We start from the raw sequence: 16426 nt of genomic DNA, 5'->3' as shown, positions 1-16426 counted from the left end.
AGGGATCCGCACACAGACAGCTCCGCTCCATACATCTCATACGCTGCTCTACACACACGGCTCCGTTCCGTACACACACGGCTCCGCTCCGTACACCTAGTACACACGGCTCGGCTCTGTACACCTCGTACACACACGGCTCCGCTCCGTACACCTCGTGCACACCCGGCTCCGCTCCGTACACCTAGTACACACGGTTCGGCTCTGTACACCTTGTACACATACGGCTCCTCTCCGTACACCTCGTATACACACGGCTCCGCTCCGTACACCTCATACACACGCGGCTCTGCTCCGTACACCTCGTACACACACGGCTCCGCTCCGTACACCTCGTTCACACCCGGCTCCGCTCCGTACACCTCGTACACACACGGCTCCGCTCCGTACACCTTGTACACACACGGCTCCGCTCCGTACACCTCGTTCACACCCGGCTCCGCTCCGTACACCTAGTACACACGGTTCGGCTCTGTAGACCTTGTACACATATGGCTCCGCTCCGTACACCTCGTACACACACGGCTCCGCTCCGTACACCTCGTACACACACGGCTCCGCTTCGTACACCTCGTACACACACGGCTCCGCTCCGTACACCTCGTACACACACGGCTCCGCTCCGCACACCTCGTACACACACGGCTCCGCCCCGTACAACTCGTACACACACGGCTCCGCTCCGTACACCTCGTACACACACGGCTCCGCTCCGCACACCTCGTACACACGGCTCCGCTCCGTACACCTCGTACACACGCGGCTCCGCTCCGTACACCTCGTACACACGGCTCCGCTCCGTACACCTCGTACACACACGGCTCCGCTCCGTACACCTCGTACACACACGGCTCCGCTCCGTACACCTCGTACACACACGGCTCCGCTCCGTACACCTCGTACACACACGGCTCCGCTCCGTACACCTCGTACACACACGGCTCCGCTCCGTACACCTGGTACACACACGGCTCCGCTCCGTACACCTGGTACACACACGGCTCCGCTCCGTACACCTCGCACACACACGGCTCCGCTCCGTACACCTCGCACACACACGGCTCCGCTCCGTACACCTCGTACACACACGGCTCCGCTCCGTACACCTCGTACACACACGGCTCCGCTCCGTACACCTCGTACACACACGGCTCCGCTCCGTACACCTCGTACACACACGGCTCCGCTCCGTACACCTCGTACACACACGGCTCCGCTCCGTACACCTCGTACACACACGGCTCCGCTCCGTACACCTCGTACACACACGGCTCCGCTCCGTACACCTCGTACACACACGGCTCCGCTCCGTACACCTCGTACACACACGGCTCCGCTCCGTACACCTCGCACACACGGCTCCGCTCCGTACACCTCGTACACACACGGCTCCGCTCCGTACACCTCGTACACACACGGCTCCGCTCCGTACACCTCGTACACACGGCTCCGCTCCGTACACCTCGTACACACACGGCTCCGCTCCGTACACCTCGTACACACACGGCTCCGCTCCGTACACCTCGTACACACACGGCTCCGCTCCGTACACCTCGTACACACACGGCTCCGCTCCGTACACCTCGTACACACGGCTCCGCTCCGTACACCTCGTACACACACGGCTCCGCTCCGTCCACCTCGTACACACACGGCTCCGCTCCGTCCACCTCGTACACACACGGCTCCGCTCCGTACACCTCGTACACACACGGCTCCGCTCCGTACACCTCGTACACACGGCTCCTCTCCGTACACCTCGTACACACACGGCTCCGCTCCGTACACCTCGTACACACACGGCTCCGCTCCGTACACCTCGTACACACACGGCTCCGCTCCGTACACCTCGTACACACACGGCTCCGCTCCGTACACCTCGTACACACACGGCTCCGCTCCGTACACCTCGTACACACGGCTCCGCTCCGTACACCTCGTACACACACGGCTCCGCTCCGTACACCTCGTACACACACGGCTCCGCTCCGTACACCTCGTACACACGGCTCCGCTCCGTACACCTCGTACACACACGGCTCCGCTCCGTACACCTCGTACACACGGCTCCGCTCCGTACACCTCGTACACACACGGCTCCGCTCCGTACACCTCGTACACACACGGCTCCGCTCCGTCCACCTCGTACACACACGGCTCCGCTCCGTCCACCTCGTACACACACGGCTCCGCTCCGTCCACCTCATACACACACGGCTCCGCTCCGTACACCTCGTACACACACGGCTCCGCTCCGTACACCTCGCACACACACGGCTCCGCTCCGTACCCCTCGTACACACACGACTCCGCTCCGTACACCTCGTACACATGGCTCCTCTCCGTACACCTCGTACACACGCGGCTCCGCTCCGTACACCTCGTACACACGCATCTCCGCTCCGTACACCTCGTACACACGCATCTCCGCTCCGTACACCTCGTACACACGCATCTCCGCTCCGTACACCTCGTACACACACGGCTCCGCTCCGTACACACACGGCTCCGCTCCGTACACCTCGTACACACGGCTCCGCTCCGTACACCTCGTACACACGGCTCCTCTCCGTACACCTCGTACACACACGGCTCCGCTCCGTACACCTCGTACACACACGGCTCCGCTCTGTACACCTCGTACACACACGGCTCCGCTCCGTACACCTCGTACACACGCGGCTCCGCTCCGTACACCTAGTACACACACGGCTCCGCTCCGTACACCTCGTACACACACGGCTCCGCTCCGTACACCTCGTACACACACGGCTCCGCTCCGTACACCTCGTACACACACGGCTCCGCTCCGTACACCTCGTACACACACGGCTCCGCTCCGTACACCTCGTACACACGGCTCCGCTCCGTACACCTCGTACACACGGCTCCGCTCCGTACACCTCGTACACACAAGGCTCCTCTCCGTACACCTCGTACACACACGGCTCCGCTCCGTACACCTCGTACACACGGCTCCGCTCCGTACACCTCGTACACACGGCTCCGCTCCGTACACCTCGTACACACGGCTCCGCTCCGTACACCTCGTACACACACGGCTCCGCTCCGTACACCTCGTACACACACGGCTCCGCTCCGTACACCTCGTACACACACGGCTCCGCTCCGTACACCTCGTACACACACGGCTCCGCTCCGTACACCTCGTACACACACGGCTCCGCTCCGTACACCTCGTACACACACGGCTCCGCTCCGTACACCTCGTACACACACGGCTCCGCTCCGTACACCTCGTACACACACGGCTCCGCTCCGTACACCTCGTACACACGGCTCCGCTCCGTACACCTCGTACACACGGCTCCGCTCCGTACACCTCGTACACACGGCTCCGCTCCGTACACCTCGTACACACACGGCTCCGCTCCGTACACCTCGTACACACACGGCTCCGCTCCGTACACCTCGTACACACACGGCTCCGCTCCGTACACCTCGTACACACACGGCTCCGCTCCGTACACCTCGTACACACACGGCTCCGCTCCGTACACCTCGTACACACACGGCTCCGCTCCGTACACCTCGTACACACGGCTCCGCTCCGTACACCTCGTACACACGGCTCCGCTCCGTACACCTCGTACACACAAGGCTCCTCTCCGTACACCTCGTACACACACGGCTCCGCTCCGTACACCTCGTACACACACGGCTCCGCTCCGTACACCTCGTACACACGGCTCCGCTCCGTACACCTCGTACACACGGCTCCGCTCCGTACACCTCGTACACACAAGGCTCCTCTCCGTACACCTCGTACACACACGGCTCCGCTCCGTACACCTCGTACACACACGGCTCCGCTCCGTACACCTCGTACACACGGCTCCGCTCCGTACACCTCGTACACACACGGCTCCGCTCCGTACACCTCGTACACACACGGCTCCGCTCCGTACACCTCGTACACACGGCTCCGCTCCGTACACCTCGTACACACGGCTCCGCTCCGTACACCTCGTACACACGGCTCCGCTCCGTACACCTCGTACACACACGGCTCCGCTCCATACACCTCGTACACACACGGCTCCGCTCCGTACACCTCGTACACACACGGCTCCGCTCCGTACACCTCGTACACACACGGCTCCGCTCCGTACACCTCGTACACACACGGCTCCGCTCCGTACACCTCGTACACACACGGCTCCGCTCCGTACACCTCGTACACACACGGCTCCGCTCCGTACACCTCGTACACACGGCTCCGCTCCGTACACCTCGTACACACGGCTCCGCTCCGTACACCTCGTACACACAAGGCTCCTCTCCGTACACCTCGTACACACACTGCTCTGCTCCGTACACCTCGTACACACGGCTCCGCTCCGTACACCTCGTACACACAAGGCTCCTCTCCGTACACCTCGTACACACACGGCTCCGCTCCGTACACCTCGTACACACACGGCTCCGCTCCGTACACCTCGTACACACGGCTCCGCTCCGTACACCTCGTACACACGGCTCCGCTCCGTACACCTCGTACACACGGCTCCGCTCCGTACACCTCGTACACACGGCTCCGCTCCGTACACCTCGTACACACGGCTCCGCTCCGTACACCTCGTACACACACGGCTCCGCTCCGTACACCTCGTACACACGGCTCCGCTCCGTACACCTCGTACACACACGGCTCCGCTCCGTACACCTCGTACACACACGGCTCCACTCCGTACACCTCGTACACACACGGCTCCGCTCCGTACACCTCGTACACACGGCTCCGCTCCGTCCACACTGTAAACCCCTCCTGACCTCACACATCAACTTCCCCTCATCCGGCACCATGACAACCAGCACAGCAGAGTCCTGCACACGCTGAGCCCTGATCATGTGACCCTGACTCCTCCCCTCCGGTGACCTCATCACAGGTCCTGTGCGCACAGCAGCCATATATGTGGACGCAGTCTCCTGGTCGCCTCCTCTCCGGCCGGTTCTTCTTCCGGTGAGTCCTATTAACCCTTCCTCCCCGGTTTCCTCCTTTCTGTCCGGCGTCCCGTTATGAGGTGATGTCTCTGGAGCGTCCGCGGACCCCGGAGATTCTGATGTTGTTTTATTGTGACAGATTGTTCTTCGTGTTACTGGACGATAGTTTTTGCGTTTACTTGTGAAATCTTGGTGATTTTTTTTTCTCTCAGTTTTTAGACTTTTTGTTTTTATGCAGTTAAACCAAAGAATGTTGTGACATAAACCCTCTGAAGTGCGGCTGTCGGCAGGTTTGGCCGATGTATAGCACTGTGTGTCTGTGTGTCTGCCCCCGACCCGCGCTGTGAGGGTCCCACGGTCAGTATCAGGCTGGGGTCGCACTGACCATACGGAATATCTGCCCGAGTCTCCCTGCCCCCGACCCGCGCTGTGAGGGTCCCATGGTCAGTATCAGGCCGGGGTCACACTGACCGTACGGACTATTGGCCCGAGTCTCCCTGCCCCCGACCCGCGCTGTGAGGGTCCCACGGTCAGTATCAGGCTGGGGTCGCACTGACCGTACGGAATATCAGCCCGAGTCTCCCTGCCCCTGACCCGCGCTGTGAGGGTCCCACTGTCAGTATCAGGCTGGGGTCGCACTGACCGTACGGAATATCAGCCCGAGTCTCCCTGCCCCTGACCCGCGCTGTGAGGGTCCCACTGTCAGTATCAGGCTGGGGTCGCACTGACCGTACGGAATATCAGCCCGAGTCTCCCTGCCCCTGACCCGCGCTGTGAGGGTCCCACGGTCAGTATCAGGCTGGGGTCGCACTGACCATACGGAATATCTGCCCGAGTCTCCCTGCCCCCGACCCGCGCTGTGAGGGTCCCATGGTCAGTATCAGGCCGGGGTCACACTGACCGTACGGACTATTGGCCCGAGTCTCCCTGCCCCCGACCCGCGCTGTGAGGGTCCCACGGTCAGTATCAGGCTGGGGTCGCACTGACCGTACGGAATATCAGCCCGAGTCTCCCTGCCCCTGACCCGCGCTGTGAGGGTCCCACTGTCAGTATCAGGCTGGGGTCGCACTGACCGTACGGAATATCAGCCCGAGTCTCCCTGCCCCCGACCCGCGCTGTGAGGGTCCCATGGTCAGTATCAGGCCGGGGTCACACTGACCGTACGGACTATTGGCCCGAGTCTCCCTGCCCCCGACCCGCGCTGTGAGGGTCCCACGGTCAGTATCAGGCTGGGGTCGCACTGACCATACGGAATATCGGCCCGAGTCTCCCTGCCCCCGACCCGCGCTGTGAGGGTCCCACGGTCAGTATCAGGCTGGGGTCGCATTGACCATACGGAATATCAGCCCGAGTCTCCCTGCCCCCGACCCGCGCTGTGAGGGTCCCACGGTCAGTATCAGGCTGGGGTCGCACTGACCATACGGAATATCAGCCCGAGTCTCCCTGCCCCCGACCCGCGCTGTGAGGGTCCCACGGTCAGTATCAGGCTGGGGTCGCACTGACCATACGGAATATCTGCCCGAGTCTCCCTGCCCCCGACCCGCGCTGTGAGGGTCCCACGGTCAGTATCAGGCTGGGGTCGCACTGACCATACGGAATATCAGCCCGAGTCTCCCTGCCCCCGACCCGCGCTGTGAGGGTCCCACGGTCAGTATTAGGTTGGGTCACACTGACCGTACGGACTATTGGCCCGAGTCTCCCTGCCCCCGCCCCGCAGCAGTGCTCTCCGTATGGTCGTCCCTGTGTGATGTGTTTACAGTGCGATGATGCCGTTTCCTCTCACCCATGTAGCCGGATGGCAAACTTATGACTTTACATTTCTCACTGCTTTTCCCCATTGAATTTAATGGCTCAATGGGCTGAAATGAGGGACGTGTGCGTGTTTCTCACCAGTCGCACTGATGGTCCATGTGGTGTCCCAGTTTTTCTCGCACCCATAGACTTGCATTGACGAGACTCAGGCGGTGTAGGCGTACAGTCCCAGCACGCTGCCATTTTACACTCCTGAGAATAAAACCCAGTGATGTGAGCTGCCCACAGATTAACACTGGGCCGAGCGCGGCGATGTTTTCTCACATAACACTCGTCCGTATTCTGTGGTAGTGAGACCCGGCCTTGGGCAGCGCTTTGGACTCCACACATGTCTGCTGCCGGCTTTTGAGCGCAGGTGATTCCGCATGTGTTCATTGAACCGTATGGAATCACCGCGTCCTAATACATTGGACGGTGATATTTATCTTGTGGAGACTGAGCGTCTCTGCCAGGTAATTTGACCTCCTGCGGTCTGGAAAGACGTGATGCATGTCCATCTCCGCAGGGAAGCCGTATAGTGGAGATTTATTTCTTCAAATCCCCTCCACTATGCTGTAAAATCTGGACATCGCGGATGTACGGAGCGACCAACCACAGCGTTTACTGACCGTGGGAACATACCCTAAGAGAAGAAAAATAACTTTTATTATACTCACCGTGCAGAAAACTGGTTCCTTCCATGACACCAATCCGTGACGTCACTACACAGGCCCAGCTCTCGGCACCCCCTTTGTCTCTCAGGTCAGTAAAGGAACTGCACCTAGAGCAAACGGCCGCCGGGGAGACTGCCCTGTTACCCACGATGGGTATTCTAAGATTCACAATCAGAATAAAAGGATCAGCCCAAAATTAATTTATGGTTTAATTGCCTTAGGGGTGCACTAGATAATTACAAGAAATATACAGTAAAAATATATCAAGAATTAGTCAGAGTAAATCTATCTATATAATTGTCTAAGGGTCACTTCCGTCTTTCTGTCTGTCTGTCCCGGATGTTCATTGGTTGCCGCAAGCCAGTGAGCGTAGACAAGGGCAGGGGAGGCCAGGAAGTATGCAGAGCGAGTCCCCGCCCACTCCGTACAGGCCTGGCCAGAAGCGCTGTAAAGGGGGCGGAGTTGCCATGAGGAGGGCGGAGCCGGCCGGGACCATGGGCACTGTTGGGCCTACCGCGGCAAAAAGCCGGGGACTAAATTAGCGGTCGCGGCCAGCCAGTACAGGCCTGTCCAGAAGCGCTGCAAAGGGGGCGGAGTCGCCGTGAGGAAGGCTGAGCCGGCCGTGACCATGGACGCTGTTGGGCCTACCGCCGTCAAAAGCCAGGGACTAAATTTGCGGCTGCGGTCAGTGATGACTGCCGCGGTCATTCATGACAGCTGCGACAGCAGGAAATAGCGCAGCACATGCGGCGGTGACAGCTGCGGACGGAAGGTGAGTATATACTTCTTGGGATGTGCTATATACTACGCGGGCTGTGGAATATACTACGCGGGCATGCATATTCTAGAATACCCGATGCGTTAGAATCGGGCCACCATCTAGTATAACAATAATAGTACAAGGCTTAGAGCTATAAAGCTGGAGGTCAATTTACCAGGTTGAAGGTCGTTTGTGGAGGCCGGGGAGCTCTGCCTTTCACAGGTACAAGACTTCTAGTTGCCAGGCAGCCCCCAAAAAGCAAGTGCTTGCTCCCCTCTGGCTGGCATATGCCCTGTTCCTTATTTCATCATCTTCTTTTGTTGTGTCTGACTCTCCATATGTCCTCAGCTCTTAATCCTTCTGTGTCCCTCCCCCCTGTACCTGGGTGGGCTAACAATCCCCACCCTTCAGCTTCCCTGCTGAATCTATTCCCAATACCTAATAAATGGAATAACTTCTCTCAGGATGATCTGATCAGTACACGGGCTGTACCAGCGCATGTGGTTTGTTCTGCCGGTCGTACAGGGATCAAACCTGGACCCATTCGATCGCTGTGGGAGGCTGATCTCTATATCTCAGGTTCCAGAACTCTCACTGACCCGGGAGTGGCACTGTCAGATGCGCAATTTCTTCAGGGCTATGAGGATATTTTTATGAGCCTGTACCTCGGACGATGCGTCCATAATTTCATGTTGTAGACGGTCCGGCTGGGAAAACAATTAGACGTGTCCTCCTGTAGCCATCTCACATGTATGCTTTAATTGAACCCCCAGGCACCTCCATGCCCCCTGCTGGCGTGGCTTTGAAGTGTCATCTGCCTGCTACGCTGGCCTAAGCAATTACCATACTAAAGGCCTTCATTCAAGTAGGAAAAAAGTGGGGGCCAGGAGTTCTCATGTCTCTGCAGACATGGGACCAGGTGAATTCTGATATGGGACAAAATAGTCGGGCCAATCTCTGATAGGAGGCCAGCATTATGCCCCATATCCAAGATGGCGGCTGCTCCCTCTCCACATTCACCTGTGGGGTTGTTCGGTCCGAGGGGTGTCGCTCTTCTTGGTCTGGTACCTCCCATCTTCTTATAATCGCCGTCCGCACAGGCTCTCTAGCATCGCGATCAGGCGCACTTATCGGCCCTGTTGAGGGCAGAGCAAAGTACTGCAATGCGCAGGTGCTGGGCCTCTGACATTTCCCTGCGCACTGCAGTACTTTACGCTGGCCTCAACCCGGGCCGATAAGTGCGCCTGCACAGGAGTGCGATGCTGGGGAGCCTGTGTAGACGGCGATCATAAGAAGATGGGAGGTACCAGACCAAGAAGAGCGACACATCTCGGACCGGACTGCCCCGCAGGTGAGTATAATAAAAGTTCTTTTCCTTCTCTTCCAGCTTTGGGTATACAGCATTATAGAATGTTGTAGATAAGCCCGGAAAGGCGCTGGCTTTAACTCCTAATGGCAAAACTGCTAACAGGGTTTCCTTTAATAAATAACACATTTTTTTTGGTTAAAAGTTGATTTTACAACAAAATTTACAAAACCATTTTTTGGGGGGACATCATCATATTTGAAATGACTTTGAGGATCCTATGTGACAGAAAATACCTAAAAGTGACCCCATTCTAAAAACTGCCTCCCTCAAGGTGCGCAAAACCACATTCAACAAGTTCATTAACCCTTCAGGTGCTTGATAGGAATTAAAACATTGTGGAAGAAGCAATGAAAATGTTACTTTAGCCCAAAAAATAGCACTTCTAATAAAAAAGATGGACACTGCCGGATCATAGGCCAGACAAAATCCACAGTGTCTGTCATTCCAGGGAATCTTCTGCCGGGTGTTACGTGATTCAGACGGATTCCAGAGATTTAGGCCGGGGTCACACTACCGTGTTTTACAGACGTATGAGAGGCGCAGAAAATACGCATTGCACACGGTACAATGATTCTCTATGGCCCAACTCCTATCAGCCGTATTTTACATATCCGTATTTTTCCCTTCTCCATGACAGCACCGCACGTGAGAGATGACATCCGCCCCCAGGAACAGGAAACCTCTAGCAGAGATATAAGAATGGGGCGGCCCCTCTCTCCTCAGTTTGGTTTCCTGTTCCTGCAGGTGGACGCCTGTTGCAGAGCTCCTACCTCCGGAGGGATCTCCCTCTGATGATTCCGGTCCGGAGGCCGAGGTCCGCGGGGGGGCCAGCCATACTCGGCGGCATCGCTTGCGGTGCTGTCCGGTGAAGAGGCTGCTAGGTCCGCGCCTTCCTTCCCCCTCGCTGGACTCCCCGGCGACCGCTGTGTGCAGGAGGCTGGTCCGGGGATAAGGGGGCGTGTCCTTCACTGACGCTGGCGCCGAAGTGAAGGATGACGGCTTCCGGTCACGCAGGAAGTGACGTCACACGCCGAAGGAGCCGGTGTGCTGGACACTTCCGGGTGGAAGCTGTTCCAGAGGCGCGCACACCGCTCTTTCTATATAATAGAAGCGACAAGAGGAGTCGCTGGTCCTGCACTTCAAGCAATTGCCTGAAGATGACCGAACCAGCGATGGATCCAGAGACGCTGCTGATGCCTGCGCCCAGAATGTCTGAGGAGACTCAAGCTGCCGCGGTATCTGGGGTCCTGAAGGGGTGAGTGCCTTTGTAAGGCAAACCACACACACTGATACCCTGTACACTATTTTTTTTAGGGAAGGAAAGCCACCTCCAAACAGAAAAATAAGGTCTGTCCACTATGTAAAGAAACACTCCCCAGGCTATACAGCAAGAAAATCTGCCAGCCCTGTATCGATAAAACGGTTGCGGAGGAATCTTCTTCCTTATTACAAAATATTAAATCAATTATACGGGAGGAAGTTAAATCTACAATTAAGGAGCAGTTGAGACATCACACAAAGGAGACCCCCCCCCCCCCTCCCCCAACAAGTGAGCAAGGGTCAGACATAGATTCAGGGGATGAGCCGGGAGCCTTAACCCCCTCTGATGCCTCAGATTTAGACTCCTCAGACGAGGAGTATGGTCACCCTTATTTTCAGTCAGAAGATATTGGAAAGCTGCTCAAACTCGTCAGAACGACTATGGGAGTAGAGACCCCTAAGGAACCGCGGACAATCCAAGACACCATGTTTAGTAATTTGGAGGAGAAAAAGCGAAAATATTTTCCCTTCCATGATAATATAGTCAATTTAATAAAACATGAGTGGAAAAAGCCTAATAAAAAGATGTCCATCCCTCAGGCTTTAAAACGCAAATACCCCTTTGATGAGGAGTTCTGTGAGAAGTGGGATAAGGCGCCTAAGTTAGATGCAGCCATCGCCAGCACCTCTAAAGGGGTTGCGTTACCATTTGAGGACATGGGAGCCCTAAAAGACCCCCTCGACAAGAAAGCAGATGCTTTTCTAAAGTCGGCTTGGGAAGCAGCGACATGGTCATTTAAACCCGGGGTTGCTGCCACTTGCACGGCACGGGCTATGGTCAAGTGGTTAGAGGAGTTAAGTGACCAAATCAAAAACAAATGCCCGAGAGAGAGAGACTTCTGGAAGCATTGCCCTCTCTACAGGGCGTCGCGAGGTTCCTGGCGGATGCCTCAATAGATTCTGTTAGGAGTGCCGCACGTGCATGTGCTTTATCTAATTCGGGACGTAGAGCATTGTGGCTGAAAAATTGGACAGCTGACTTTCAATCGAAGGTCAAACTCTGCGGGGTACCCTGTGAAGGGCAATACCTTTTTGGCAAGGCTCTGGACAAGATCCTTGAGAAGGCATCGGACAAGAAAAAGCGGTTTCCATCTCCTTCCTTTCCCAGACGCCGGTGGGAAACCTCTCGTTCGTCCTTTCGTGGATCTGGATATAGAGGAACCCGCGGCCGATCAGATGACAGGCCTAGTCGAGGCAGACCCTGGAGAGACCGAAGAGAAAAGGGATTTCTTTTCAACAAGCCTCCTCCCAAGTCTGATCCCAGACATCAATGATGCCAGCATTCCGGTGGGGGGAAGACTCTGGCGGTTTGTCCACCACTGGGCAGCACTGCCGGCTTCTCAATGGGTAACCAACTTATTGTCAGAGGGTCTAAGACTCAAGTTCTCCAGCCTCCCACCAAATCGTGTAAAAATGAACCAAGTGGCGGGAAAAAATCAGGCCACACTAGAGAGAGAAATTCATCTCCTCATGAAAAAGGAGGTATTAGTAAAAGTACCTCATCAAGAGATGGGGAAAGGATTCTACAGCACCTTATTTCTAACGCCAAAACCAGACGGCTCGCTGAGAGTAATATTCAACCTAATGGCCCTAAACCATTATATTGAAATGGACAAATTCAAAATGGAGACCTTAAGAACCGCAGTAAAAGTACTCGACCCAAACTGTTACATCTAAAGGAAAATTTTTGTGAAAGAAAAGTTAATTGTTTATTTTTTCCTTCCACATTCCAAAAATTCCTGTGAAACACCTGAAGGGTTAATAAACTTCTTAAATATGGTTTTGAGCATCTTGACGGGTGCAGTTTTTAGAATGGGGTCACTTTTGGGTATTTTCTATCATATAGATCCCTCAAAATGACTTCAAAGGTGATGTGGTCCCTAAAAAAAAAAAAAAATGATTTTGTAAAATTTGTTTGAAGAAAAAAAAAAAGAGAGAAATCGCTGGCCAAATGTTAACCCTTATAACTTCCTAACCACAAAAAAATGTTTCCAAAATTGTGCTGATGTAAAGTAGACATGTGGGAAATATTATTTATTAACTCTTTTGTGCGATACGACTCTCTGATTTAAGGGCATAAAAATTACAATTTTGAGAATTGCAAAATTTTTGCCAAATTTACGTTTTTTTGACAAATGCAATTGATACCAAAGAAATTTTACCAGTATCATAAAGTACAATATATCATGAGAAAACATTCTCTGAATCACTGGTGTCTGTTGAAGCGTTCTAGAGTTATTAACTCATAAAGTGACAGTGGTCAGAATGGTGAGAACAGGCGTCGTCTAAACGGGGTTAAAAAATAATAAAATGTGCCTTCTGCTTCCTTACGTTTTTTTCTCTTTACAAGAATTGTTGGAGCCAATTTTCTTTAGAAACATTTTATGTTTTTTTTCTGGTGTTTTCCTTGTAATATCGGAAAACCTAAGGCCAGAAATAATCCCCATAAATCCCTGTACATGGAGACTTTGGGATCAGATCATTTCTGTCCTCGTTGATTGTGGAAACAATAAATCTTTTATAAAAGCCTCAAACTTCTGTGTGAATCAGAGCTGAGATCTAACGTGATAGAAGATTCCAGTGCGGGGAAGACTGGAAATCTTCATATAGAGGCCGGTGGTGATGGAGTCAGTGACCGACTCTGGCCACATCTGTCTCTAGAGCCGTAGTAGAAGATGAAGATGTCGTCCTCATCATGAAGTAGTTATTTCTCATGTCGCGTGTAATGAATATCTCCTGCAGTATTACTAATGCCGATTCCAGGGTCGGTAAATGAGAGGAGAATTAGCGTTATGGAAGATGAGTCTATGAGGAACGTATTCAGCTGCCGACTCCGAGGAGGAAACTGCTTGTTGTCTGTGGCCTAAATATATAGGATTTATTAGTAGATGTAAAGAAGGAAACTAAATCCTGTAAAATAATAAATCTCCTCATATGTTTCCCTTATCTCCAGTAATTGTATTATTACAGGACTCTTCTGATGTTCCATCGCTCATCTTCTCATTCAGGTCTCTACAATATCGGATCCTCTCAGTGAAGATCTTCTACAGAAGAGAATTGTCCTGATTTACCCATCAGTGATGGATATGGACAGAGACAAGATGGCGGAGAGGATATTACGCCTCACCCTAGAGATCCTCTTCCGGCTTACTGGAGAGGTGAGAGATTCTGATGACGTCACATTACATCATTCTTATCTATGGGAATAACAGATGGACAGAACTGGAGAGGTGAGGACTCTGGAAATGTCTGTAGAGAGATTTATTAATGTGTCTCTCCATTACCAGGATTACACAGTGGTGAAGAAGACCTCTAGTGATCGCTGTCAGAACCCTGTGTCTGAGGGATGGGGAAGACCCCTGAGCCCAATCACGGGGCCTCCACCTCACCCCCTGATCCATGAGGACATCAATGACCAGAAGATCCTAGAACTCACCTACAAGATGATTGAGCTGCTGACTGGAGAGGTGACACTGCTGGGAATGCTGGGACATTATACAGTAACACTATGAAGGGATCGGGGGATGACGGTATCATTGTATGTGTCAGGTTCCTATAAGGTGTCAGGATGTCGCCGTCTATTTCTCCATGGAGGAGTGGGAGTATTTAGAAGGACACAGAGATCTGTACAAGGACGTCACGATGGAGGTTCCCCAGCCCCTCACATCTCCAGGTAATACAGGACTAAATACACACGGCCTATAATTATCTGTATGTAAAGAATGAATTCACTCCCTGTATGTGTTTCCTCCAGATCTATCCAGTAAGAGGACAACACCAGAGAGATGTCCCCGTCCTCTTCTTCCACAGGACTGTAACCAAGAAGATCCCAATGCTCCTCAGGACCATCAGGTAGATGGAGAGAAGGTGTCAGGAGATCTCCCCCATGATGTGTAGACGCCGGTGAAGGTCTTGTGCTCAGTCTTGTTTTATCCTCCAGTATTATATGTTTTATACTTGTGTGATGAGACCGGTGGAGATGGCAGGATTAGAGCTGATCATAGATGGGACTTCTCCATCTGTCGGTGACTTTTATAATATTTGTTTCAGGGTGAAGATCTGACCCATAATAATACTACAGAGATATATGTGAGGGGGGATGAGCGGTGTAAAGAGGAGATTCCTACATATGGCTACCCAGGTGAGTAGTGACCACTAAATGCAGAGAGGTCACAGATTCTCCTCAGTCCCCGGATGTGGCTGCTTTATCGGTGGTGTAGTCCGGCCGTATCACAATCATGTGATCACCGTTTTGCCTCTAGACCACAACAATCTCCTCCACCCAAAACTGTTCCAATGTCTTTGGGCATTAAAAGCTCTTTTCTATAGAACTTAGAACCTGGTAGATCCACCTACCCCCTGGATTAGGAGACGCTGATCGTTACCTGCCCGATCTGTAAACTACAAAAGCAAATGACAGCGTACAGTGGCATGTAATAGTTTGGGCCCCCTGATCAAAATTACTGTTTTTACCCTTCGCCACGACAGCACCCTACTGGAGAGAGGGATCCGCCCCACAGGAACATGAAACCTACAGAAACATAAAAGGGGGCGGTCCGCCTTTCCTCCTCAATTTAGGTTTCCTGTTCCTGCGGGAACGACAGGACTTTAGAACTATGGAAAGATACCTGGGCTAGGAAAGCCGCCTGTGCAGTGTCCTCGGAACGGCAGGGGCTGCAGCCTGGAAGCAGCGTCGGGGGAGTTCCATTAGACGGCTCCCTCCTCGTCTGTGGAGGCATACAGACGGCCGGGGAAGGCCGCCCGGCATCATCTGCATTACGTGGCGGCAGCGGCGCTGGAGAAACCCTGGCAGACAGGAGTCGGGTGAGTGAGGGCAGTGTTCCAATTGCGGTCCAGTGCTAAAATCCCGGACCGCGCATGCGCCGACCGCCATAAGTCCATTTGCCCTGGAAGTAGACACTGAGCTTCCGGTGCGTCCAGGCCGAGATCAGCGGCGGGGGAAGCGCGGGTTCGCGCACCCGCAGTGCTGCACTGTTGGGGGGGGGGGGGGGGGGAAATAAATGCAGTAAAAAAGGCGCACTATATAAATCAGTAAGTCACCGTAATTTGGCGATGCAAGATGGCATCCCCAAGTGCCATGGACCCTACAGCAGGAGACCCAGTACTCCCCGCCAAGGATCGCTCCAGCAGGGGGTCCTCAGATACCGGTCGTAAAAGCGACATGGTGGACAGATCCAGGACCTCGGCCTTCTGATCCGGTACTAATAGCTTCACTGGGTGAGTTGTTAACTCTGCCAATTAAGCTGACGCCATCTCCCTTCTTTCGCTCTTTCTCCTTCTCTCGCTATGTCTCATTCTGGTCAGATTAAAAAACGACAAAAGACTAAACATAAGGAATGTGCCTTATGTAGCCAGCCCCTGCCAGACTCATACCCTAAAAAACTCTGTAAGGATTGCATAGCGGAAACACAGGGAGCGGCCGTGTCCATTACAGACTTACGCGCCATTATTAGAGAGGAGTTCAAAGCCATGTCCCAGGATAAAATACACAAAAGTAAATCTAAAATACCAACACCTGCGTCAGGT

The 16426-nt window shown here is 54.0% G+C and overlaps 1 protein-coding gene across 1 annotated transcript in view; it reads left to right on the top strand.

Moving 5' to 3' along the window:
* Window positions 1-4913: 4913 nt before the first annotated feature.
* The window catches only part of LOC138672441 (uncharacterized), a 654503-nt gene continuing 642990 nt past the window's right edge, over window positions 4914-16426 (top strand). The window contains exons 1-6 of the mRNA XM_069760413.1: window positions 4914-4984; window positions 13888-14037; window positions 14167-14346; window positions 14429-14552; window positions 14634-14731; window positions 14930-15020. Coding sequence (XP_069616514.1) covers window positions 13960-14037; window positions 14167-14346; window positions 14429-14552; window positions 14634-14731; window positions 14930-15020 — 571 coding nt within the window. The 5' untranslated portion in view covers window positions 4914-4984; window positions 13888-13959. The remainder of the gene's footprint in view (window positions 4985-13887; window positions 14038-14166; window positions 14347-14428; window positions 14553-14633; window positions 14732-14929; window positions 15021-16426) is intronic.

The sequence above is a fragment of the Ranitomeya imitator genome, chromosome 3 (genome assembly GCF_032444005.1).
Source record: "Ranitomeya imitator isolate aRanImi1 chromosome 3, aRanImi1.pri, whole genome shotgun sequence".
Classification (NCBI taxonomy): domain Eukaryota; kingdom Metazoa; phylum Chordata; class Amphibia; order Anura; family Dendrobatidae; genus Ranitomeya; species Ranitomeya imitator.
This window is presented reverse-complemented; position numbering and strand designations above follow the sequence as displayed.